The 27,151-nt window shown below is 34.8% G+C and overlaps 1 protein-coding gene across 11 annotated transcripts in view; it reads left to right on the top strand.

The window, feature by feature from the left end:
• RALGAPA1 (Ral GTPase activating protein catalytic subunit alpha 1) overlaps positions 1-27,151 on the top strand; it is a 304,015-nt gene that overhangs the window by 170,183 nt on the left and 106,681 nt on the right. For all 11 annotated transcript variants that reach the window (XM_043989575.1, XM_043989574.1, XM_043989567.1 and 8 more), the window contains 6 exons: positions 5,197-5,255; positions 12,419-12,527; positions 14,371-14,481; positions 22,936-23,004; positions 24,466-24,600; positions 25,115-25,298. In XM_043989575.1, coding sequence (XP_043845510.1) covers positions 5,197-5,255; positions 12,419-12,527; positions 14,371-14,481; positions 22,936-23,004; positions 24,466-24,600; positions 25,115-25,298 — 667 coding nt within the window. The remainder of the gene's footprint in view (positions 1-5,196; positions 5,256-12,418; positions 12,528-14,370; positions 14,482-22,935; positions 23,005-24,465; positions 24,601-25,114; positions 25,299-27,151) is intronic.

Raw genomic sequence — 27,151 nt, 5'->3', positions numbered from 1 at the left:
TAATATTTTATCACTATCATATACTACAGCTTGTTTAGCTATTCCCCAATTGATGGGCATTCCTTTGATTTCCAGTTCTTAGGCACCACAAAAAGAACTGCTATAAATATTTTTGGAAAAATAGGTGTTTTCAACTTTTAAATAATAGCAGTTTGCAAAATACATGCCCATCTCCAATCATTGAATCAAAGCACAGTGCAGTGCTTACACAGGTATAAAAGACTGATTTCCAGTATGGCCAGCTTATTCCCTTTAACTTTTGTTTATAAAAAAAGTTGGTGCTGGTCAAAATGCATGCACTGTTAACTTTCCTACCTAATTCACTAAAATGCAAAGCAAATGATTCTGAAAAAATAGTAGTTAAAAATGTTCTCTCTTCTATGTTTCTTGTAAGTATTTCCATTATGGTGCTACCAAGAGTTTTGGTTTGGTTAAAAAGCAAAATGCAGTTCTCTTCCATGATTCTTCCTTACCAGTTCCAGTTCCATCAATATGCTTATAACGCTAGTGCCAGTTATGTTATTTGATAATGCTTGTGTATATTTGTATATTTGTTTTCAGTCCAATTTTGCTCAATAATAGGTATTTAAACTGCATACCGTGTGTATATATGTGTGTGTGTGTGTGTGTGTGTGTGTGTGTGTGTGTGTGTGTGTGTGTGTGTGTGTGTAAAACCTCTATCAGATTGCCTGCTATCTAGGGGAGGGGGGGAGAAAAATTTGAAATTGGAAATCTTATATAAACAAATGCAGAAAACTATCTCTACATGTAACTGGAAAATAATAAAATACTTTTATTTAAAAAAAAAAAAGAAAGGAGGGGAAAGAGTGCACTCTCTGGGGAATGGAGAGAAATGAGAAGGCAGACAGGAGAGGAAGAACTGGCTCCGGAGAACACAAATAAACTAGAATTTAAGGTTGGAAAACAAAAAAATTAAAAAAAAATAAACTGCATACCTGAAATAAATGTTAATTACTGTGATGTTTAGAATCTAATGTGGGTCCTAACCTGCTCCCTCTCCTCCCCCCCCCAGTTTTGGGGGGAAGCTGGCTAAAATTATTGATAAATTTGGCAAGAGTTTAGGTGTTTTTTTTTTGAAGTATTTATTAAAGTGTATTAGAAGTTAGTGAAGATAGAGAAGTTGAGAAAGCCACTTTTATTTAGCTATCCATGCTTCTATAGAGAAACATGGAGTAGATTTTTCTACTTTGTTCTGCCCCTGCCACCACACATCTATCTGTTCCTGAAGGAAAAGAGACTAATCCCATGAGCTACCCTCACTTTCCTACTTCCTGTCTCCCTCCCTGAAATGGGAGGTCCTTCAAACTGATTGGTTGAGGGTGGTCTCCTGTTGCTGTTGTAATCCACAGCCTCTGAGAACAACACCCCACTCAGGGTCAGCCAGGCATGGTCTCGATTTTATCAATATTAAGTAGTTTCTTAGTCAGTTTCTCAGTCTCACCCAATTCAATCAATTCCAAATCAGTCTTTAGGTGGGGTCCACTGCACGCCTGCCAAATCCCATTATTTTATCACAGTACTAATAAACAAACAAACAAACAAACAAAAAACCCCAAATAGGTCTTTTTCTCTTTTGGGGGATGTCTTTGGGATATAAACATAGCAGTGGTATTGCTGGATTACAAAGATAATTTTCAACATACATTTTTGTAAGATTTCAGGTTCCAAATTTCCCTTCTTTCATTTCCTCCCCCTTCCCCAAGACAGCAAGCAATCTGATAACAGGTTATATAGTAATATAGTAGAATCATGTTAAACATATTTCCACATTAGTCATGTGAAAAAAAAGTCAGAACACAAGGAAAAAACCACTAGAAGAAAAAAGAAAAAAAATTAAAATAGTGTGTATGCCTCAGTCTTCATTCAGACTCCATAGTTATTTCTCTTGATGTAGATAGTCTTTTCTATCATGAGTCCTTTGGAATTATCTTGGATCATTGTATTGCTGAGAAGAGCTAAGTCTGTCATAGTTGATCATAGCACAATGGTACTATTACTATTGGTTCTTCTCACTTCACTCAGCATGAGTTCATGTAAGTCTTTCCAGGTTTTTCTGAAATCATCATATAGCACAATAGTATTCCATTACATTCATATACCAGAATTTGTTCAGCCATTCCCCAATTGATAGGCATCCCCTCAATTTCCAATTCTTTGCCACCACAAAGAGAGCTGCTATAAATGTTTTTGTGCATGTGAGTCCTTTCCCCCTTTTTTATGATCTCTTTGGGATACAGACATAATAGTGGTATTGCTGGGTCGATGGGTATGCACAGTTTTCTAGCCCTTTGGACATTGTACCAAATTGTTCTCCAGAATGGTTGGATCAGTTCACAGCTCCACCAACAATGCATTAGTGTTCTAATTCTCCCACATCTTAGAGAAGACTTTTGAAAGTCCCTTGAACATCAAGGGGATCAAATCAGTCAATACTTAAAGAAGTTACTTCAGTCTATTCACTGGAACATCAAACTGAGCTGAAGCTCAATACTTTGTTGGCACATGATGAGAAGATGGGATTCATTAGAAAAGACTGAAAGCAAAAGGAAAAGAGGACTGCAGAGAATGAGATGGATAGATAGCGTCAGCAACGAATACGAACTTGGACAGACTTCAGAGGATACTGGATCACCTGGTTTTCTATGATCCATGTGGTTACAATGAATTGGATACAACTGAACAACAAACTTCCCTCCAGTGATGCAGATAACAACCCACATGCTTGTGACTCTCTTCCTTGTCTTCCCATAAGTTCACCATAGTAGAAGCTCCCAGTGTGAAGGAGTTCTTGATTTATGCTAACATCATGGGGGGATTGTAAGAAGGCTTTGTCCACCTAACATCCCTCATCCTTGCCACATAACTAGTCAATTATTTCTTCCTATCCAAATTACTTGATTAAATCTTTTATTTCTCTTCTTTGGACTATGCAGTTGGTTATATGTTGCAATCTACTCACACCTGCCACAAATCTCTGTTGCCACCTGTGATATTTATTTTTAATTCCTTGGAATGAAAACATTAATTACATGGCAGTGAGACATGGAATATATGGGATTAATATTATAAAAAATTGTAGAATTCCCAACATTTAATTATATATTTAGTGAAATCCCAATTAAAATCTCAAGGCAGAGTTTCATTGAACTGGAAATTAAAAAAAATTATAGAGTAAACTAATTTAGCACTTATGCCAATTATGTGGGTAAAGTTAACTGGATTTATTAATGGGCATTGCCCAGTGGCAGGAATGTTATTAAAGGTGTTCTTGTACTGGTGAAAAAATATTTTGTTATGATCAAAATTTTCTGGTTCTAGACCAAAAACTGAGAAAAAAATCAATAGAATGAAACAGAAATATTAGTTATCCAAACAAATATTTATATAACATGAGTGTTAGTTATCAAAAATAAGAACCTAGAAATGGATTTGTTATTTTTATAGTAATAAAAAGATTTAAACTCATACCTTAAATCATATAACAGTCCAGGTAGATGGTTTACTTAAACCTTAAAAGTATATAAAACAGTAAAACGTTTGTCTAAATTATGGAGGAAGTTAATACAAGTGTCTGAGGCCAGATCTGAACTCAGGTCTTCCTGAATCCAGGGCCGGTGCTTTATATACTGTGCCATCTAGCTGCCCCCAGTTAATACTGTTTTAATGCAACAACGAGTTCTGTTACTGTTCAGAGGACAGTATTGGGAAATATTAAATGTTAAAAACAAAAAAAATATATCAGTAAACAAAATATACAAGGAACTATTAAAAACACGAAAAGGCAAATCCCAGTTGCCCCTATGGTCAAACGATACAAACTGACAATTTACAAAAGAGAATACATACTATTGTGAGAGAACATATACTAGCATCTGGACAATAGGAACAAAGTAGGTGGAGAATTAGGTGACCCCGTATTAAGGTTTTTCAGAGAAGTAACATTGGAAGGACTGGAGAGTGAGAAATTTAAGGTTGAAGGAGAGAACAGTGTGTATTTATGTATATGTATATTTACATGTGTGTACATATAATATATATTTGTGTGTGTCTGTGTGTCCAAGATTCAGTGGTGTGCTGGAGCTACCTCAAACCAACTTGTAAAAGCTGATTGTTAAAGTTTCAATGTGAGCACTTACACATTAGAAATCAGCAAACATTACAATCATAACTTGATCATTGTTTTGTTGATCTCATAAATTAAGTGATAGAAAAAAGTTAACAATGCCAATTAAACTTAAAAGTGTGTAATGTTAAAAAAAATTGGGGCAGCTAGGTGGCGTAGTGGATAAAGCGCAGGCCCTGAATTCAGGAGTACCTGAGTTCAAATCTGGCCTCAGACACTTGATACTTACTAGCTGTGTGACCCTGGGCAAGTCACTTAACCTTCATTGCCCAACCCCCCCCCCCAAAAAAAAAGTGTGTAATGTCTATATTTTTTCCCTGATTGTTAACATTTACAGCACATCCCTGCCTAGCCCTATAATTTCTTTGGTATAGGGAACTTCCACTGAAGAAACTTCCTCTGCCAATGCAGACCACCAACTGTGGAGCTACTTATAATCTTGAAAAGTGGCCAGGGACACTAAAAAGTTGTGACTTTTACTAGAGTTTAAAAAATAATTAATGGTTAGAGGTAAGTTTTGATTCTGATGCTGGCTCACTGTTCACTGTGCCATACTACATCACTCTATAAATACATGAATGCTTGATAAATGCTGGACATATAATGTAGTTAAATAGACACTAACTAGAACATTCTTAAAGGAGGATAGATATAAGGATGGGACTCTTGATTTCATTGGTATTCCCTGAATGAAGACATTCATTCCCTTTACCAATGTAAATCTGAGAATTGCCTAAAACATATAGAGGTTGATTAACTTGGGGTCATATATCAAATGTTGAAAAGGGGAGATTTGAATCTAAGACTTCCTTGATTCCAAGACAAACTATCTCCAATATGCTATATCTTACTGCTTTTCTTTAAAAAGTAGATTTAGACGAATATATATACTCATCTCTCTGTCTATCTGTTCGTCTATCTATCTATCTATCTTTTGTTATACGATCTCCTTTCAGTGTATATATGTTTGACTGTGATGTGTATGAATGCTTATTTTCAATAAAATGTGTTCATTTTCTGGCAAGCACTTACCATTTTTTCCTTTGTTTTAGGAACTTATAATCAAAACTGTGTTAAGTTCAGCAAGAGATGAACCCTCTGGTCCTGCAAGGTCAGTCAGATAGTTACTGATTAAGAATTATTAACTTATTTTGAAGACTCCATTTTAAGGGTTGACTCTTAGTAATTTGAAATATTCCATAACAGCTATCCTGCATTAAAGATTTAATTTATTGTGAATGTTTAAATTCACCACTAATTTTTATCTACATATGAACTTTGAGTTAAGAGATTAATTTGGTCATTTTTTAGGTTCTGGATTCATGGAACGTTTTAAATTCTAAATCTTTGTGAGTTTTAAAAATATCAACTTTGTCTTATTTTCTTGATTGAAGATTTTCATATAGGATGAACATATATAAATCTATATGAAATGTATTTTCATATAGATATATAATACCACATTTAATTTAACTTAATAATACATCCAAATCTTTTGCTTCTTAATGTTCCTTGTCTGCATTAAGTGAATTGCCCAGAATCACACAACTATTAAGTGTTCAAAGTGAAATCTGAATTCAGTTCTTCCTGACTACAAATCAAACAAGAACTATATCCACTTTAACCACCCTGCTTCTCAAAACACATTGCTCAATGTGGGGCTTAAACCCCTGCCTTGGAATTAAGACTGTCATGCTGTACTGACTGAATTAGCCAGGGTGCTGTTTTGGGAATTGAATAGGATAGACAAAAATTTAAAAATAAAATGTAGGAAAAGGGAAAAAAAGATATATAAAGACTATTTTATGGTATTTTCTTGTATTGTTGATATAATGTACCAAAAAATCACTTGAAATTTAAATCAGCAAGTTGGCATCAATGTTACTATAGACCTTCATCTTCCTTTTTCACAATTCTCAACTTTAGACTATTAAAGACCTCAACTTTAACAATTAAAATTTATTACTATCCCCTTTGTACTTTCTGAATTATTCCTGTTCTGATTTCACTTGAGAAGAGTCACACAATCTGGGCCAGCAAATTAAACAAATTAAATTTCATGGTATCTTCAACTCTCAAGCCCTCTTGCCTTATCACTTGTCCCTTGTCAGCCTTCAGGCTTGAATTGCTCCCACCTTCCTTCTGCTCTGTTCCTACTCACATGCTGCTGATTGGAGTTGGAGAAAGTCAAGCAACTGTGCTGACTGGGTACACTGTAAATTCGTGTTCTCCATCCTCAACTTGGGCATCTAAGTGGTGTAGTGAATAGAACACTAAATGGATTTAGAATCAGGAGGATCTTGAGGTGCAATCCAGCCACAGACACTTACTAGCTGTGTGACTCTGGACAAGTCACTTAACTTAATAATTGCTATTATCATGCCTCAGTTTCTTCAACTATAAAATGGGCACGATAATAGCATCTGTTTTCCAGAGTTATTGTGGGGATCAGATGAGATAATATTTGTGAAGCACTTAACACAGTGCATGGTGCCTGGCTCATAGTAGATACTTGATAAATCCTTCCTTCCCTCCTCCCTTTCTTCCCTCCTCTTTCCTCCTTCGATCTCTCCTTCCCTTTCTTCCATTTGATTTATTCCTTCCTAATTGATTTCTGAACTCACTCCCCAGAGAGGTCATTCCAAAACTTCCCTCAACATTTCCACATCTCTCCTCCCTCTACTCTCACAACTGAGGACCTCAACTTTGTACTTTACTGCTTGATATAAGTTGAGGCTTTTTGCCTCAGAGGCTATTTTGCCTCTCTTTGTTTTTTCTTTCCCCTAGTCTCTGACAGTGAGGTGGCTCCTTCTTGCCAAGGACAATCCTTGATCCTATCCTGTCCTATCTTCTGCAGCAGATTGACACATCAATCATTCCCTTTTCTCATGCTTACTCTTTCTCTAAACTTTAACTTCTCCGTAATGACCGGTTCCTTCCCTTTTGCCTTCAAATTTTCCCAAGTATCCCCCATCCTTAAAAACTTTTCACTAGACCCACTTAAGTTATCATCTCATATATCTCCTTTTTTCAGCCAAACTCCTTAAAAAAGCTGTTGTATAAACAGCTCTTTTCTTCTTTTATTCCTCAATCCTTGGCAGTCTGGCTTCCAGCCTCATCATTGGCCTTAAGCATCTCTCTTCAAAATTGACAGTGAGACCTCTTAATTGCTAAGTCTGATGGCTTTTTTTCCCCATTCTTCATGCTTCTTGACCTATGTGTTACATTTTACACTATTGACCATCCTTTCTCCTCCTGGATGCTCTTCTCTCAATTTTCATGACGCCAGCCTTTGATGGTTCTCTTTTTACTTGTCTCCTCCTCAAGCTCCTTTGCTGGTTTATCGTTCAGGTATGTCCCCTAACTGTGAATGTTTTTCAAACCTCTGTCTAAGGTCCCCAGTACTTTTCTCTTAGTGACTTCATTTGCTCCCATGATCATCTCTGTGACAGTCATTTCTAGATCTCTATATCTAGCCTGTCTTTCCCCTAAGATTCATTCCCTTATCACCAAATGCTTATTGGACATTTCAAATTAGATGTCCTAGAAACATCTCAAACTCAACATGTCTTAAGCAGGACCAGTCTTTTCCCCCAAACTCACCCCTGTTCTGAACTTCCATATTTCTGTTGAAGGCAACACCATTCTTATCTCACACATTTAAAATGCCAGCATTATTCTCAGTTCCTTACCCCACATCTTGTTTTTACCTCCATAGTATCTTTAACATCTGACTATCACTGTTCACCATCTTAGTTCTGGCATTAACAGATCTCACCTGTTGTAGTGGCCTTCTAATTGGCCTCCCTTACTGAAGTCTCTCTCCCAAAAGGTCAAAAATTTGTCCTACATCATGCTGCCAAAGTGACTTTACTTAATCACTTATATGGCCTTGTCACTTTCTTATAAAATCTTCTTTTAGCTTTTAAAGCCTTTCACTACCTGGACCCAATCTGTCTTTCCAACCTCATTGTTTATTACACTCCTACCCTTTAGCCATATTTTGCTTTTCTTCATTCTTTATACCTGGAACTCTATATTCTATCTCTATTCCTTTTTACTAGTCATTCAGCAATACTTGTTTTTTTGTTTGTTTGTTTTGTTTTGGATTTTTTGCGGGGCAGTGGGGGGTTAAGTAACCTGCCCAGGGTCACACAGCTAGTAAGTGTCAAGTGTCTGAGGCCAGATTTGAACTCAGGTCCTCCTGACTCCAGGGCCGGTGCTTTATCCACTGTGCCACCCAGCTGCCCCTTCATCAATACTTGTAAAGCACACTCTCCTCACTCTTCATAGAATTTCTCTTATTCTTCAGGGAACAACTTAGGAACTGCTGTTTACATTAAACCTTTCTGATTCTACCAAGCCTCACCATTTTTCCTGTCTTCTACATTCATATTCTCAACATTATCCCAGACTCCTCACTCACTCTTGCTCCACTTATCCAATCATTTACCAAAGCTTGATAGGTTTTTACCTTCACAGTACCTCTTAAAGCTGACCTCTTTTCTCTACTCCCACAGCAACTACCATAGTTCAGAGTCCTTATCACTTCTGGGTTATTTTAACAGCCTCCTAATTGGTCTTCCTAACTTAAGTTTTTTTTCCCAATTCAGTCTAGCTTACGTACTGTTTCCACTGTAATTTTCCTTAAGCACAGATCTTACCATACAACTTCCCTACTCAAAAAACTCTAGTGGCTTCTTATCACCTCCAGGAGAAAATATGTACTTCTCTCTAGCTTTTAAAGTCCCACAAAGCCTCACCTCAGTATACCTTTCCAACCTCATTGAACATTACTCCCCCTCCTCATCCTACCATCCTGCAATTCAGCCAAACTGACCCTCCATTTCTTACATATGACATTTCATCTTTCATCTCCTTACCTTTGCACTGGCTGGCCTCCATGTTTAGAATACACTGCCTTGGTGTTTTTTTAAGATGAAGCTCAAGCATCCTCTTGTGCATGAAACCTTTCTTCATCACCCCCAAATGCTAGTGCCTTCCCTTCTAAACAAATAAATGGTATTTATTTGCTTTGTATATATTTTTATTTATTCACTTTAGATGTATCCTGAATATATTTTTATATATACCAATTATCTCCTCAATTAGAATATAAATACCTGGTTAATAAAGTTTTTTTCCCATTCTCTTTATTTGTATTCCTACATCCTAACACAGTGCCTGGCACAGACTAGGTGCTTAATAAATAATTTTAATTGATAGTGCCCTCCCTCCCCTACCTTGTGTTAGCTATATTGTATTTATTCTCTTTATATGTTAGGTACATGTTCATTTATACTATAGGCACATTATACATATATGTGTTATCTGGGTATGTGTATGTATGTCTATATATGTTTATACAGATACATCATATACATTAATATAATATGTGTCTGTATGTGTATATGTATGTGTATGTATTTATGTGTATTGTGTGTGTGTATCTAAGGATGCATGGCATAATAAATAGAATGATTTCCTTGGAACCAGGAAAACTTATGTTCAGATCTTTCCTCTGACATATATTATTGGCTGTATGACCCTGGGGAAGTCACTTAACAAAGAAGGAGCTGACCTTCATTGAAAAGAGGTAGTTTTCTCACCCGGAGATTTCCCTGTACCAATGAAATCTAAAGTCTGTTCCCTATTCATACACATACATCTATATGTGTGTGTTGTCTTTGTTTTTTTATCCCAGGTGTTAGCACGATGATTGGCACATAATAGTTATTTAATAGATGTTGATTGGTTAATTTGCTATAATTTGTAATGTTCTTTCTGTTTTTATACGTCTTTCAAGCCCAGGTCTTTTTAACTAACCAACAGCTCTTGGGTGGATAAACAGACAAATGAATGAATGAATGAATGAATGAATGAATGAATGAATGAATGAATAAATGGAGTACATCTAAAAGTAAACTATGGAAGTTGGATTCAATGCCTAGCTCAGGTGTAGTTGTCTTCTTGTTGGATTTAAAAATAAGTCATTCCAGCTCTTTGATTATTATTTCTAGCTTTCAACTTGACTGCAGGTATTTCTTACTTAATGGTTGGATACCAGCAAAATTAGCTACACAATTTAAAAAATCTAATTTTTTAACCTTATTAAAAAAATTAAATGTGAGTTTCTAAAAATCACATTTCTTTTCCAGTTGACACTAGTCCTCCTTCTTAGGGCTTTCAGCTGCAAAGTTTTAGGGGTTTTTTTGTTTTGGTTTTTTGGGGGGGGAGATTGTTGTTGTTCATATAATTGCTCACATATTCCCCAGGTAATAGTGAGAAAGGTGTGAAAAGATGTGCTCAGGTTATCCAGGGCATGTGGCCAGTTTTGTCAAAAGCTACAGTTATAGGCCAAAGTTCAAAGAACTTTGAATTGTAGTTATCTAGAGGCAAAACTATTAATAAAACACCAATTCATATAATTGTAATTAAAAGAATGAACAGGGGCAGCTAGGTGGCACAGTGGATAAAGCCCCGGCCCTGAATTTAGGAGGATCTGAGTTCAAATCCGACCTCAGACACTTACTATCTGTGTGACCCTGGGCAAGTCACTTAACCCTTATTGTCCTGCAAAAAAAAAATTAAGAATGAACACATTTTATAGATGAGAAATGATAAGAACGAATGAGATAATGGTAACTCTTGTTGGAATTCTGATACTTTCGTTTGATGGCATAATGAAAAAACATTAGCATTCCTGTCTTGTTGCTATTACCTTTGAGAACTTGGAAAGTTGTTACCTTCTGAGCCACAGTTATCCTTGGTAAAGTTGTTGGTAAAATGAAGATGTTGGGCGTCATGTCCTCCAGAGTCCTTTCTACCTCTAAATTATATGATCCTAATATAGCACATTATAGTTACAAAACTCTTTATATGCTTGATTTCACTTGATCTTCCCGACAACTCTGTATTGAAAGTAGTACAAATATTGTTATCCCCATTTTGCAAATGAGGAAACTGAGCCCCAGAGAGGTTGCATAATAACTTATCCAAGATTATAAAATTTGAAAATAGTAAAGTTGAGATTTAAATTCATGTCTTAGTCCCAAATCTAGGTTAACATTCTCTTCATGGTAACACTGTCATGGTAGAAGTAGTAAAAATAGTGAGCAAAAAAGAATTTTAAAAATTATCTTTCTATATGATGATGCGTTTTATGCATTAATTTTAAAAATAAATTCAAAATTTGATATAATTCCTTAATAGCAAATGATGACTACTTATATTTGCTTTAGGAGAAGATATGATATGCCAAGGTCAGCCGGGTGGTACAGTAAATAAGGCACTGAACTTGGAACCAGGAAGACTTATTTTCATGAGTTCAAACTGGGTCTCAGACACTTACTTAAAAGTTATGTGATCCTGGGGAAGTCACATAACCCTGTCTGCCTCAGTTTCTTATCTGTACAATGAGCTGGAGAAGGAAATGGCAAACCACTCCAGTATCTTTGCCAAGAAAACCCTAAATGGGGTCACAAAGAATCAGATATTACTGACAATGACTAAACAACAAACGACATACCAGAATACCATGGGGCTAATATAGAACAGTTTGTAAAATACTATATGTAAAGTATAAACTTCATCATACTTCCAAAGACCTTAAAATATTGGCAGTTCAGTTGTTAAACTCCATTTTGGCTAAGGTCTATACCTTAACATCTAGTGTGCTATGTTCTTGTGTAGTGTTAGGGAACAGAACTTATACTCCAAATACCCCTTTTCTTGATCTTCTAGGCCTAGAAATTTAAGAAATTGTCAAGCTCTCATTTTATTTATTTCATTAACCTTACATTTTGATTAAGATTATTTTGATTATAGAAGTATAGCATCTCTTCTTAAAACCAAGGTACTTATTTGTAGTAGACTTTATAAAAAATTAACAAACATCAGCTTTTCGGAAATAACTTTTGTAGTTGTATATTGTCCTGGGGTGTTTTTTTTAAGGCTATAAAAGAAAATATTTACTTTTATTAATCCATTGTCCTATGTAAGTCTACCTACATAGAGAAGAAAATAACTTTTATTAGATTACTATTATTTTTGGAGGGTTTTGTATTTACAGTTTGTCAGTCTGCTTAATTTTTTACATGTATCAGTTTCATACAATTAATGACAAAAAATGTATAGCTTCTAATATTTGTTTACCTAATTTCTGGTGATGTAGAAAACAAATTATTTATATACTATATGTATTTTAAGTTCTTTTGTAGTTTTATTTAAAATCATAGCTCGTTTTATACTAATACCATTTGCCTGTTATTTCAGATGTGTTGCTCTCTGTAGTCTAGGAATTTGGATCTGTGAAGAATTAGTTCATGAATCTCATCATCCTCAAATTAAAGAAGCTCTGAATGTAATTTGTGTTTCCTTAAAGGTGAGATGCTTTTCTTTTCTTTTTTTCTTTTTTGTATTTTATTTATTTATTTTTTCTGTTACATATAAAGATAGTTCTCAAGTTTTGTTTATACAAGCTTTCTAATTTCAGATTTTTCTCCCTCCCTCCCTCCCCTCCCTCCCCTAGACAGCAGGCAATCAGATATAGGTTTTATATATATATATATATACACATACACACACGCATATATATATATATATATATATATATACACATACATATGTATATATATACACACACACATACATAATAACATTAAACATATTTCTCCATTAGTCGTGTTATAAGAGAAAAATCAGAGCAATGAGGAAAAACCTCAAAACGAAAAACAACAGCACCAAAAACAAAAGAAGTAGTATGGTTCATTCAGCATCTATACTCCACAGTTCTTTTTTTTCCCTGGATTTGGAGATCCTCCTCCATCATGAGTTCCCTGGAACCCTTCTGTACCATTGCATTGGTGAGAAGAATATAGTCCATCACAGTAGGTCAACACACAATGTTGATGATACTGTGTATAATGTTCTTCTGGTTCTGCTCATCTCACTCATCATCAGTCCACACCAGACCCTCCAGGTTTCTCTGAACTCTTCCTGTTCATCGTTTCTTACAACACAATAGTATTCCATTGTATTCATATACCACAACTTGTCCAGCCATTCCCCAGTTGATGGGCACCCCCTCAACTTCCAATTCCTTGCCACAACATAAAGAACGGCTATAAATATCTTTGTACATGTGGGTCCTTCTCCCCTTTCCATGATCTCTTTGGGAAAAAGACCCAAAAGTGGTATTGCTGGGTCAAAGGGTATGCACAGCTTCACAGCCCTTTGGGCATAATTCCAAATTGCTCTCCAGAATGGTTGGATCAGTTCACAGCTTCACCAACAATGCATTAGTGTTCCAATTTTTTCCACAGCTTCTCCAACATTTATTATTTTCCTTTTTTCTCATTTTAGCCAATATAATAGGTGTCAGGTGGTACCTGAGACTTGTTTTAATTTGGAAGGTGAGATGCTTTTCAAAGATATTCCATCTCTTACTAGCTGTGTGACCCTGGGCAAGTCACTTAACCCTCATTGACCCAAGGGGGGAAAAAGTGTATTTATTGATACTTCTGTTTTGACATGACCTAAATTTCTCACTGCTTTCTTCCTATAACCACTCCTAGAAGACTGTCCCTTATAAAGAAGAAAAAAAAAGCTCAGCAATAAAAATCAGCATCTCAAAAAACTGTCACTATATACATATATATACACTATATACATGCATAATGTCCTCCTCCTCTGCTAAGAAATATCTGTGAAGAGGGGAAATACCTTCTCATATGTCTTTTTGTGGGGAGTCAAGTTTGGTCATTATTTCACAGCATTCAGTTTTGATTGTTTTGTTTTTGCCAGTCATTGTTCTATATTATTTTCCTGGTTTTATTTACTTTATCTTGTAGCAATTCAATGTAGTCTTCCCATGCTTCATTGTATTCATCATATTCATTGTTTCTTTTGGCACTATGCATTACTAAGGATTTAATTAATACTTTTTTAAAAAATGAAGTTAATTCTTTTTTTCATTATCATAAATAATAGGCTGTAAAGATAATATAAAAGATTACATAATCAACAGTTGTTTACATTTGGCTTCATAACACATTATGAATGTTTTCTGCAGCATCAGTCTTGTTAATATTAAAATTATTGTGCAATTCCTGAGCATGTACAACCTGTCATCAGTAGATGGCAGTCCAGAAACATTTAAAATAACTTCCACATATGAATAGAGGAAAAAATCTTTAAATTCTTCTTCTTTTTTTTTAATTTTTTAGTTTCCTAATAAAACTGTAGCCCATGTGGCTTGCAACATGCTTCATATGCTGATTCAATATGTACATAGGCTTCAGACTTATCAGCCTGATTCCCCCTTGAAAATTATTCAAGTAAGTAATTTTTCATTTACTTTTTAATCATGGTTTAGAGAATCTTGTGATAAGGAAACATCTTAGTTTGTTTTCTTCAATTGAATAATCTTTTTTTTTTTTTTTTTTTGCTGGGCAATTGGGGTTAAGTGACTTGCCCAGGGTCACACAGCTAGTAAGTGTTAAGTGTCTGAGGCCGGATTTGAACTCAGGTACTCCTGAATCCAGGGCCAGTGCTCTATCCACTGCGCCACCTAGCTGCCCCAAATAATCTTGAGAATATAATTTAATTTTATCTATAAAAATGACAAAGTCATTGAGTCATTTGGAGTCAGAATTCTTATATTTAAATGCCACTTTTGTTACTTACTAGCTCTTGTCCATGGAAAATTCATGTAATGTCTCTTAGCTAGAAGTTTTCCAAGATTCCTCTACAAGTTTTAAACAGGTTATAATCTGAGTTAATTAATTCTTAGATTTCCCACTCTACTGAAATCATAGATGCTTAGTATATTTACATATCTAATAGCAGCTTTTGATATTTTTGTAATATTTTCACTAAGCAATTAATATAAGAGAAAATTGAATAAAGATTTTTAATACATTAAAAAAGAACCTTTAGTGGGGAAAATTTTATTTCTGAAATCAAAGGATTGATTGTAAAATATCAATGTGAGTGCTTCTTCCACTGATGTAGACTATAACTTCTCTACAACTTAAAAGATGGTCTTTCAGAATTAATATTTTAAGTAGAGAACAACCAAAATGTTGGAACAGGAGTCAGCAGTGTAGCTCAGCTCCTCTATTGCAATATAGATCTAAGAAGCATCTGAGACTAAGTAGTGATTTTTTGGTAAATCAGAAGAGAAATCCCTGTGGGTCTTTTTTCAAGTCCATGATCACAAATTTGGCCTACATGCTAGTGACCAGGTCAGTAACTGTAAAACATGGTTGGGTAGGGACCTTCTGAACAGAGCTGAAGCACTCGTAGCAGATGAATTTAAATCTTAGCCGACTTAGAAGAGGGGTAAGCAGGCAATTCTGTCACTCTGAACCTGCTGAACCTTCTAGCTAGCTAACAGGAGTTAGGCCTAGCAACTATATACTGTAGTCCCTCCCAGGGGCAAGTAAGAGTTGTATTGTCTTGGTCTACACTAGTGTCTGGAACCTGGAAAGCTCAGGGAGGCTATGATCAGACCACTTCAAGTTTGTAGCTTCCTAAATCCAAACCAGCCCTGTGATCCTTGAGCTTTCAGTACCCTGTGAATGTGGTGGAAAGAGCCCTGATATGACAGGCCAGGATGGTATAGCACCACAGCAGTCCCAGTAGAAGTGTACTAAGTTTGGCCCTATGACAAAATTGTAATGTGAGAATTAAAGATGGATAAATGAGTAAAGGAAAAAAATAGAACTACTGTGATGCACAAGACATAAACTTAGAAGGAAAGAATAATTCTAAAACACCTATGAGTAAAATCTCAAAGAAAAATTTGGTCACAAGATCAATTAGAATTCCTAGAAGAAATGAATCAAGACTTATAATTTATATTATAAATTAAAGAAAGCAGTAGAGGAAAGAATTAGAATAGAAAAGAGGTTTAGGGAAAAGAAAGACTTGGAATGTACATTAACAGTTTAATGCAAAATAAACTGTTATTTCTGTCATTTCTTTCCTGGCTGCACTACTTTGAGACTTCTCTGACTTTTCTACCATGCCCCAGGAAGCTGATTATTGGGAAAACCTCATCATCCTGCAAGAAAGATCCCATCAGCCTTATTATTCTACCTCACACCCTGTGTCTCTCAGATTGGAGGGTGGAGCCATAAACTCCAAAACCTTCATTTAAGAAGGGAACTTAAAATATGTCATTCCTCATCTGGCTGCATGTTTTGGGACTTCTCTGAATTTCCACCATGCCCCTAGTTGGTATCTCCCATCCTTTCAGCTTCTTTTGTGTGTGGTCTTTCCCAAATAGACTGTAATCTCTGAAAGGAGGGACTCTCTTTTTGGTATTTTGTAGCCCCAGCATTTAGTACATAATAGGCGTTTAATAAGTATTTATTGATTGCTTGTTATCAATAAGTGGTACAAAGCCTTACTGAAAGTCACAGACTCCTTGAAAATTAGAATAGATCAAACAGAAGTTAATAGTGCCATAGGACCCCCCCCAAAAAAATACAAAAACAAAGCCAAAAGGTTGAGGGAAAAAAATAGAAAATGTAAGATTTCCCATCCAAAACAACAGACCTGAAAAACTGATAAAGTAGAATTAATTTAAGAATCGTTAAACTACCTGAAAACTATGACCAAAGGAATACCCTGTCTATTCTATTTCAAGAAAACATGAGAGAGGGGCAGCTAGCTGGCACAGTAGATAAAGCACCAGCCCTGGATTCGGAAGGACCTGAGTTCAAATGCGGCCTCAGACACTTGACACTTACTAGCTGTGTGACCCTGGGCAAGTCACTTAACCCTCATTGCCCCACCAAAAAAAAGAAAGAAAACATGAGAGAAAACTGTCCTGACACGTTAGGACAAGAGGCCAAAAGGAAAATAGAATCCACTGATTACCTCCTGAAAGAATTCCTCCAGTGAAGAGTCAGGAATATTGTAACCAAAATCCAGTTTCCAGGTTAAAGGAAAAAAGCTTACAGACAGCTTAGAACTAGTTCAGATACTGAAGAATCAGTCAGGATTATACAACACAACAGGATTATTGGTGATAGGAGGGTGAAATGAAAGAAGGGGTTAGTGCAGTTGAAATCTGAGTGAGAGGAAGGGAAGATTAGGAGAAAGGGGGTTGACAGGGGAAAGGTTCTAGTATAGAGCATTGGTTCTGAGCACACTGTTATCACACGACCCTCTTTGTAAATAGAGGACAGGGAACAAAGAAAGAAAAGATACAAGAGAATGAAGGGAAATAAATAATTAAATTAACAGTCATAACTATTAATGTGATTAACTCATGCATAAAGTGGAATAAGATAGCAGAATGATTTAGAAAGAATAATCTATCAGTATATTGTTTAGAAACATATAAGGTACTAGAGCAAAATCTTTTAGGATATGTATAGAATTTTAGAAAAATTACATTTGATACATCACTGGTGCATAGCACTTTTACATAATTGACCATGTATTAGAACATTAAAACTAATTGTTAAAACTAGGAGATATTTTTCATCCAATACAATAAATCATTAGCTATTTTGATTTTTTTTAAAAGAAAGAGGAAAAGGGGCAGCTAGATGGCGCAGTGGATAAAGCACTGGCCCTGGATTCAGGAGTACCTGAGTTCAAATTTGCCTCAGACACTTAACACTTACTAGCTGTGTGACCCTGGGCAAGTCACTTAACTCTAATTGCCTAACCAAAAAAAAAAGAAAAAGAAAGAAAGAGGAAAGATCACTTTATCAAAAATGATAAAAAATTCAAAATTCCTAACAAATGAAGAAGATAATTATTAGAAGCTGTTCTGTAACAAAATTATCACTTTTTGCAGATGATATGTTTTATATAGAGAAAGAACCCTAGAGAGTTATCTAAAAAACTAATTGAAACAGTAACTCGGAAGTGGCCACTGCAAAAATTTCCTTTTGCTTGACCTATGCACATGTTGAAAAAGTTTCATTTTGCTTTTGTCCAAGAAAATTGGCAAGTTGTCTTAATTTGTTTATGATGCATTTGTGTTTTCCCCCCAAAATTTAGTATCTTCTGCTGTTTTAGGTATCTTGAGAAATGATTCATCAAAATTGTCACCTACAACACAGATCTCATCTCTTTGTAAACTTTTGTTTAGTCCAGGTACTCTTTTCATCTTTGCTTTCCTAAGTGTCATTTCTGCTCCCTTGTGGAATTTTTCTACTACTGTGATATCCGTGTTCAAATGCTGACACATCTTTTTCATATTTTTTTTCCTGTTCTTCATCCAGTTTCATCTCCAGTGCATTCATTATGATCTTGCTTAAATGGTTAAACTTGTTTTTTCTCAACAGTATTTTACTATTTGATGTGAGGTGATATTGCTTGTAATCTTCCATACAATTTTACAAACAAGCTTATATTCTAAATTAGTGTTGCGTTTGTGTTTTGTATCTTTCTGTTTTTCAAGATCAAGTGTTTGCTTGCTGAGGAGTTCTTTGATTTATATCAGTTAAACTTCCTTAGGAATAGTTATGGTCTATGTTAATGTCTGCTTTATCTCATTTCTCATTTTCCAGCATTAAAGGCTTAATTTAATGGATTAGGTTAGAGTTGCCTTAGTTGCATACCACATCCCAATTTAATTCTCATTTTATGTTGATTTTGTGCTTTGCTTTAAGAAATCAGTAGTCTGACTATACATTGAGAGCTGATTCAGAAATTACTCTCACATAGATAAACATTTCCTGTCAGAAGAATCAAATAATTTTTTAATCATGTTTTTCAGTGCTTATCTGGCACCTGCAACTCTCCTTTAAAAAATATTCATTACCTATGGACATGGGGTACCTTGTATTTGGCTTCTTTTGTTTCTTAATCCTGATACATTTTTCAACATGTTTTCCATTATCTTCCCTTACTCAGCTTTACATTCAAGCCACCAAGCATTAAACTGTGTGTTGATTTGATTTGAAGGGTTTTATTAAATTCTTCATGGAACTTCTCTGACTCTTCATCTACTATGACAGATGTTAGCATGAAAGCTGCACAGATCTTATGTTTGTAGTCATTTTGCTTGTGCTCATTTTGAAAAATGGAAGAGAAGATGATCAGTTGTCCCTGGAATTGGTTTTCTTGTCACCTTGGAATTCACAAAGAAACTAACTCCATCATTTCCTTTGCCTCTCCAAGCAATCATCTTCCCATTTATCTACAATTTCCATATGGTTTCTGATTTCCTTGATATTGGAACTATCAATAGGATATTTTGCTAAAAAAAAAAATTTGAGGCCATTTGCAGAGAGCTCCAGCTTTTCCCCTCCTCATCTCACATCACATCTGACTTCTGCCACTATCTCTTCACACCTACCTCACATAATGAGGTGCCAAGGCAAGTGTGTGCACAACTGATTCAAATTCCATATAATCTGCAGCAGATTACCCCCTCTATCATTGCCCCTTTCTCAGTTATCTTCAATCTCTACCTGTCTACTGGCTCTTCCCCTCCTCCCTAAACAAATATGCCCAAGTCTCTCCCATCCTATATCTCTCCTCTCTTCTGTGGCTAAACTTCTTGATAAGGCCATCTATACCTCATCTCGTTTCCTCTCAGTCTCTTAATTCTTTGCAGTCTAGCTTCTGACCTCATCATTTAACTGAAAGTCTCTCTCCAGAGTTACCAATGATTACTTAATTATAATGATTACTTAAAGTGTAATGTCTTATTCTCAGTCTTCATCATTTTTCACTTCTCTGCAGCCTCTGACACTATTTTCTCCTTGATGCTCTTTTAGTCTCTTTAGTTTTTTTGTGTGACATAATGCTCTCCCCTAATTTTTTTTGCTATTTGTATGACAATTTCTTTTCTGACTTCTTTGCAGGATCTTTATCCAGTTCACGCCCATTAACTGTTCCCCAACCCCCTATCCAAAAACATACATACTTTGTCCCTTTTATATTACTTGGTAATTTCATCAGCTCCCATGAAGCTGATTTTTATACAGAGATAATTATTATCTCACTCTAGATGATTCTGAAATCTATTTTTCCAGACTCTTTCCAGTCTCACATTTCCAAATGCCTGTTAGGTTTCCTGAACTCAATGTCTCATAAACCTTTTAAACTCTACTTGACCAAAACTGAACTCATTATCTTTTCTCTAAAACCCTCCTCTACCTATTACCTTTGACTGTACTACCATCCTTCCAAGTCACTCAGTCACCTGTGTGTCATCATCAGTTCTTCACTCTCTCTCATCCTACGCATCCATTCACTTGCCAAATTCTTTTAGATTTGCCTTTATTATATCTCTTGTATATTCCCCTCCTCTGATAGTACTACCACCCTTGTGTATGTCTTTATCACCTCAGATTTGGGGTATTAACAATATCCTGCCTATTGGTTTTTGCTTAGTTAAAGTCTCTCCCCATTCTTGTTCATTCTACACTTAGATGTTAAATTCATTTTCCTAAAGTACAAGTGTGACCATGTCATCCCTTCCTATCTCCCTCCACCCACTTAAGAAAGGAAGATAGATACATAGATAGATTAAAAACTTTTATATCATATAAGTCAAGTAAAGCAGATTCCCACATTGGCCATGACCAAAAATTCATTTCTTGTTCTGTGTTATTCCATCATCTCTCTGTGATGATCAAGATGAGCAACATTCTTCATCAGTTCTCTGGAATGATGGCTACTTATTTAGATTTAAATTGCTTATTAACAGTTATTGATTATTAAGTATATTCATGGAAATAATAAATGTAAACTTTACAAAAATAATTGTAATTACATTTCTGAACATGTATTCTGACTCCATCACTGCTATATAAATTGACCATTTACATTTTTATGGAGAGAGAAATTCTTCTCCCAAATTGATAGGCAATTCACATATTTTTCTCAATTTCATAAGAGAATTTTCACCAAAAAAAGTTATTCATATTTTGGGCTAAATATACTATCTAATACATAGTTATGGTGTCCACTTGAGATTTGAATAAGCTTTATACACATAAGAGGTAGAACCATTTTAAATTAACATGAGCCCATATGCAGTTTATTTTGCATTGTAATGCAAATTTTTCTTTGAATCTAGATTTTGTTTTCAGGTTCCATACAATCAGTTTTTCCATTTCACTAAGTATAATCATACTATACAGAGAAGAAAGCAAGAATTATTATCCACGAATTTAGATGATTAATGGTTACCTAATTACAGAACTGCAAATAGGTCTTTTAAAGATTGTAGATATTAAGGAAGTTGTGTAATTAAAAATTCTAAATGTGGATTCTAATTTGTACCCCCAGTTTTGGGGGGAAACTAACTAAAATCACTGATAAACGAGTTTAGGTTTTTAAGGGTTTATTGAAAGATAGTAAAAGAAAGATTGAGAACAGATTTCTTATAGCTTGAAATCATCGCCTTCCTAAACTCCCCTGTGAAGTTCCCTGCCACCTTGCCGATGTCTCACAGCCAAAGAGGCCGGAGCTCTCTCCACAGTGTCCACTTCCTCCTTCCTGTTCCCCTCCCAGAAATGGGAGGTTCTTCAAGCTGATTGGCTAGTGTCATTCAAATTCATTGGTTCACTGGGCCTGAAGGTGGTCAAAGTTCAAAATTGTTAGCTTCTGAGAACAATTACTTGCTTAAGTACCCTTAAGTATGAGCCAGATGTGCTTAACTAGAAGTAAACCAGTAATCCATTCAGCAGTCAGTCGCCTTATCCAATTCAGTCAGTTTAAATTAATCTCTAGGTGGGCCCCTGAGTAGCTTCTAAATCTCATCTATCACATTCCATTATCTTGACACAAAGTATACTTTGTGAATTCATAAATGTACTATATTCTCCCAAATAATGTCAGTTTCACTGAAGCACTAATTTATAAAACTATTTAGAATTTACCCCAAAATCTTGAACCTACTAGAGGAAACCCCATACCTGGTGAATTTATGTCCAGTAGAAATGAGAAAGTTGAATTATGTGGGGTAGTTATTTGTTATTGAGGGGTTGATGGTTTTAAGACATTTCATTTTTTGTTTTTGTTTTTTTAAATCACTAATGACCTTTTTTATGGCATTACAGCTTACTATAAGGGGAAATTTATTGATGTAAAATTAATTTTACATTATTGTACTAGATGGCAAAGTGCAGAGAGTGCTGGGCCTGGAATCAGGAAGATATCTTCTTGAGTTCAAATCTGGCTTCATATACTTATTAGCTGTGTGACTCTGGGAAAAATCACTTAATTATGTCTGCCTCATCTATAAAATGAGCTGGAGAAGGAAATGGCAAATTACTGTAGTAACTTTGCCAAGAAAACCCCAAATGGGGTCACAAAGAGTCAGACATGACTGAAAATTGACTGAACACAAAAATTAATGTACACCTTGATAATTTTATTGATCCTATTTTATTTTATTATTTTGGGGGGAGGCAGGGAAATGAGGGTTAAGTGACTTGCCCAGGGTCACACAGCTAGTAAGTGTCAAGTGTCTGAGGTCACATTTGAACTCAGGTCCTCCTGAATCCAGAGCTGGTGCTTTATCCACTGCTCCACTTAGCTGCCCCTAATTTTAGTGATTTTAAATGGTATCTGGGCTTAGTTTAATTTTGCTTGTGTATATTTTATTTGTGTGGAACTTCAGTAATGGATATAATTTGAAGGTGCTTATGGAAATTGCCCTTTTAAAAAATGTTCTTTGAAGTGATTGAATGCCAGTATAATCATGAAACATATTAATAATCAATTTAGAATAAATATTTAATAATTATAATTTGAAGGATTTCCAATAGATATTAAAAGAAAAACAATTTTTTCTTTGCCTATAGATACTGATAGCCACTGTTACTCATCTTTTACCCAGTACAGAAGCCTCATCTTATGAAATCGACAAAAGGGTAATTGAACACAGCTGATTTTTAATGTTATAAATTGAAATTTTAAGTATTTGTTTATACAGATGCTTTCTATGTCTATGGATGTGGGCTCATCCTCTTATAAATCTGTAATATACATTGCATATACTTACATTTTATAATATTAATATAATATTATAATATAAATATTAATATAATAATCAAATTGATTTTCATATCACGGTTTTTTCATATATATTTTATAAAGTATTCTAATTATAATGCATTGATCAGAAATTTGTAATAAATTGTATTATTTTTTAGGAACATTCTTCAAAATACTGACTTTTGGGAAATGTGTGTGTTAACTTAGTATGTTAAATTAGACATTTCTAATTAGAAATAACAATATGTGACGTAAACATTGAATTTGAATTATAACCCTTAAGACCAAGAAACTACTCTCTCCTTACTTTCCAAGATTATAATACTAGTTGCAGTCTTCTTAATATAATTTGCAACATGGAGGTTATCATTTTATATTCCAAATTTGGGGAGGGGGGAATTAAGTTCATTTGTTTAAAACTTGAAAGAATCAGTGTTTAAAAGAACTAGTGGAGCTTCTTTGGTGAAAATAAGTTGCATTTAAGAAAATGCTGGAAATAGGTGGATTTTTTTTTCCTCCAAAGAGACTTGGTGTTTGTGAATCAATATAGCAAAGACAAGCAGTTAAAATACATAAGAAAAATATTTCAGATAAATTAGATAGAGCATCCCATTCTTTTTCAACCTTTCTATTCTCATTATATGTTATTCCCCTTTCCACATTCTGCAGTCCAGCCAAACTGTACTTCTCTGTTATTTACACATGGCCCTCCATGTCCCAACTCTGTGCCTGTGCACTGACTATTCTCCATGCTTTCATGCACTCCCTCCTCATTTCCACCTTATAGAATTTCTGATACTTCCTTCATGACACAGTTCAAGCGCTACCTTCTACATAAAGATTTCCCTAATTTCCCATCTAGTAACACCTGTCCTCACTTTCTATTTAATTACTTTATACTTTTTTATTCTTCATGTATTTATTCTGTACATATACATGTACGTGTACAGGCTTACATATATATGTGCTATGTTTATCTAAGTTGTCTCCCCAGTGTACTGTGGTACCTAACTGGCACATAATAGGTATTTAATAAATGCTTGTGGATTGATTATTCCATGTTAATGATATTTTCACATGATGTAGACAACTTTAAAATTCTGGCCTGCTTTATTTCATTGTCTTTACCCTGTATGATGAATTCCAACTCTATTGGTCTTACCTGAACTTTAAAATTCAGTTCCTTCTATATATTCTTTGGGGTGCTTGACTTATTTTTGCTGAAGACTGAAGCTTTACTAATGAAACTGTAAACTAAAGAATATCTGGGGAGAAATATTACATTTCAAGATCCTGTTATTTATGGAACATATAATGAATAAAATCCTCTGTTACAGTTGGTGGTATCACTGCTTTTGTGTTTATTGGACTGGATCATGGCCCTGCCTTTAAAGACACTACTCCAGCCAGTTCATACAACAGGAGCTGAAAATGATAAAACAGAAAAGTCTGTCCTCAATTGTATTTATAAGGTATTCCTGCTTGAATATTTCTCTGGTATCCACAATATATTACATTTAGACCTGGATAAACAAAGATTTGTTTTGCACTATAAGAATTTTAAAATGTTATTTTTGCTAAAATTTTGAGATGTGTTAAAACACTAGATGATGTGTTAAATTTCATTCCTGTTATCTTGAAGTGGTCCTTTTTACTTTGCTTAATAAACTTGTTGGCTTAAGGAACTAAAAAATGTTTCTGAGGGGCCAAGGGAAAAAGTTGGCATGGGACATATATCCATTGGTTAGAATTCCACTCAACTAACTGTCTGGAGAATTTTGGGAAAGTCATTTAACCTTCTCTACTCTTTAGCAATTATCTCTAAAACCAAGAGGTTGGACTAGATGATATCCAAGGTTCTTTATAACCAAATTCTTTTGTCTTATAAATGCTACCAAGTTTTATTTTCTTATAAACTTGGCTTCTTTTTTTCTTCTTTTAATACTTAGTTGAAAAATAAAATGTGGCTTTTTTTTATGTTTTTAGGTTCTTCATGGGTGTGTTTATGGAGCTCAATGTTTCAGCAATCCTAAGTACTTTCCCCTAAGCCTCTCTGATTTGGCTTCAATTGATTATGATCCTTTCATGCATTTGGAAAGTCTGAAAGAGCCTGAACCTCTTCATTCACCTGATTCAGAACGATCTTCAAAACTCCAGCCAGTCACAGAAGGTACAATGATGAATTATGTTCAGAAAAGATTTACTTACTATTTCCTCATTATACAATTTTATGGGATCAAGTAATAGAATGAAATTTTTTGGCCATGTTAAGAGATTAATCCAAATGTGTATAGCATGAATTTGTTGTTATTTTGAAATTTAACTTCAAAAGATGATAGAGTAGATGTAACTATGTGTATTTTTAGGTTTGGGTGTTTTTTTTTTTGGCGTAGATCTGTGATTTCACCATGATAGAATGATATACAAAGTCATTCTCCTGAAAAGAATCACCAACTCCTCTGTAACTTATTTAGGATTTCCTAGAAGGGTACAAAAAGGTTAAGCATTTTTGCCCATAACCTTCATAATCTTAAATGCCCAAGATAAAACTTTTTTTTTTAAAGCTGAGCCTTTGTATAAACTTATTTGATAAATAATAATATATATAGCAAATATCTTGCTTATGAAGAACTTAAGGCTCTGATATGAAACAATATAAATAGTTGATCTAAACTTTTTTAAGGCCACACTTGATTATCTTCAAATAAAAAAAAATCAGCAAAGACATATTGGTGTGTGCAGAATGTTCAAGGAACCATGCTAAACAATATAATGGAAACAGACATACTTGTTATAATTTTTTCCATGATCTTATAATTTTTTTTGAGAAAGAAAATCTATCTGGCTATGTAGATATCCAAATAATAGGGATTTAAATAATACTTTAGTATGTTAAGAAAAGATAATCCATTAAAGCAATACATAATGTATTAACACAGACCATAATTATTATAGGCAACTTTACAGTGATTTATTAGATTAGCTTTGCAAAATTAAAATTAACTGTTGAGTGCCAATGTTACTTAAAAACAAAGAGCAAATGTATGGGGAGAAAGGTTTTTCTAGTTTATGGGTAAAAAATGCTTTTCTTTAATTGGAGGGGGAGAATAATTTTTGTTCAAAAGAATATCATGGGGCAGCTAGGTGGCACAGTGAGCACTGGCCCTGGATTCAGGAGGACCTGAGTTCAAAGCTGGCCTCAGACACTTGACACTAGCTGTGTGACCCTGGGCAAGTCACTTAACCCTCATTGCCCTACAAAAAAAAGAGTATCAAGACCATTCCTGAAATTGAAATATTTTTTAATTGAATCCGTTTAACTATTTAACAAGACAATTTTAGAATTTCATGTAAAATATATTGCGCCAGTATCAGACAGTAATAGTAAAGAGAGCAGAGAAAACTGTTGAAATAGATGCATTTAATATTGATACTTAGTACCATACTTCACCTCTGTTAGGCTGAAGCCTTTAAGTTACCTTAAATGTATTAAGGACCAGATAAATGCAGAACCTTTTTAAAAAAAAAATAGCCCTGTACTGACATCAGCAGGTGATTTGTGGTCTGTAGTGACTATGTTCAGGGTTGTTTTTTAGGGTTTTTTGTTGTGGTGTTTTTTTTTTAATATAGAGAAAATGGCTAATTATTATGCCCTTGTCCAAGGCATGCTTCATCATCCTCAAGTGCTTTTTTCGGCCAAAGAATTCTAAACACAGAGCTGTCCCCAATAAGCTCAGTATTGCACTGAATGATTTTGATTTGAGAACTATTGGCAGGAGTCACTATAATTATTAAATTTAATGAAGAATATAGCTGTAGTTGCCTTTTTGTCAAGTAGTAGTGGTGTTATTAGCAAAAAGTCATCATGTTCAGGGACAGAATAAAAGAGGCTACAGAGATTATTCTCTTCTAATTATAGTTTCACCTATGTATATTATGCAAAGCCACTATTTAAAACATCAACCAAAATTAACTTCCTCTACATGTTCTATTACATTATAGTGAATTGCAGCAGCTCTTTAT

Source organism: Dromiciops gliroides, chromosome 2, assembly GCF_019393635.1.
Source record: "Dromiciops gliroides isolate mDroGli1 chromosome 2, mDroGli1.pri, whole genome shotgun sequence".
NCBI classification, from domain to species: domain Eukaryota; kingdom Metazoa; phylum Chordata; class Mammalia; order Microbiotheria; family Microbiotheriidae; genus Dromiciops; species Dromiciops gliroides.
This window is presented reverse-complemented; position numbering and strand designations above follow the sequence as displayed.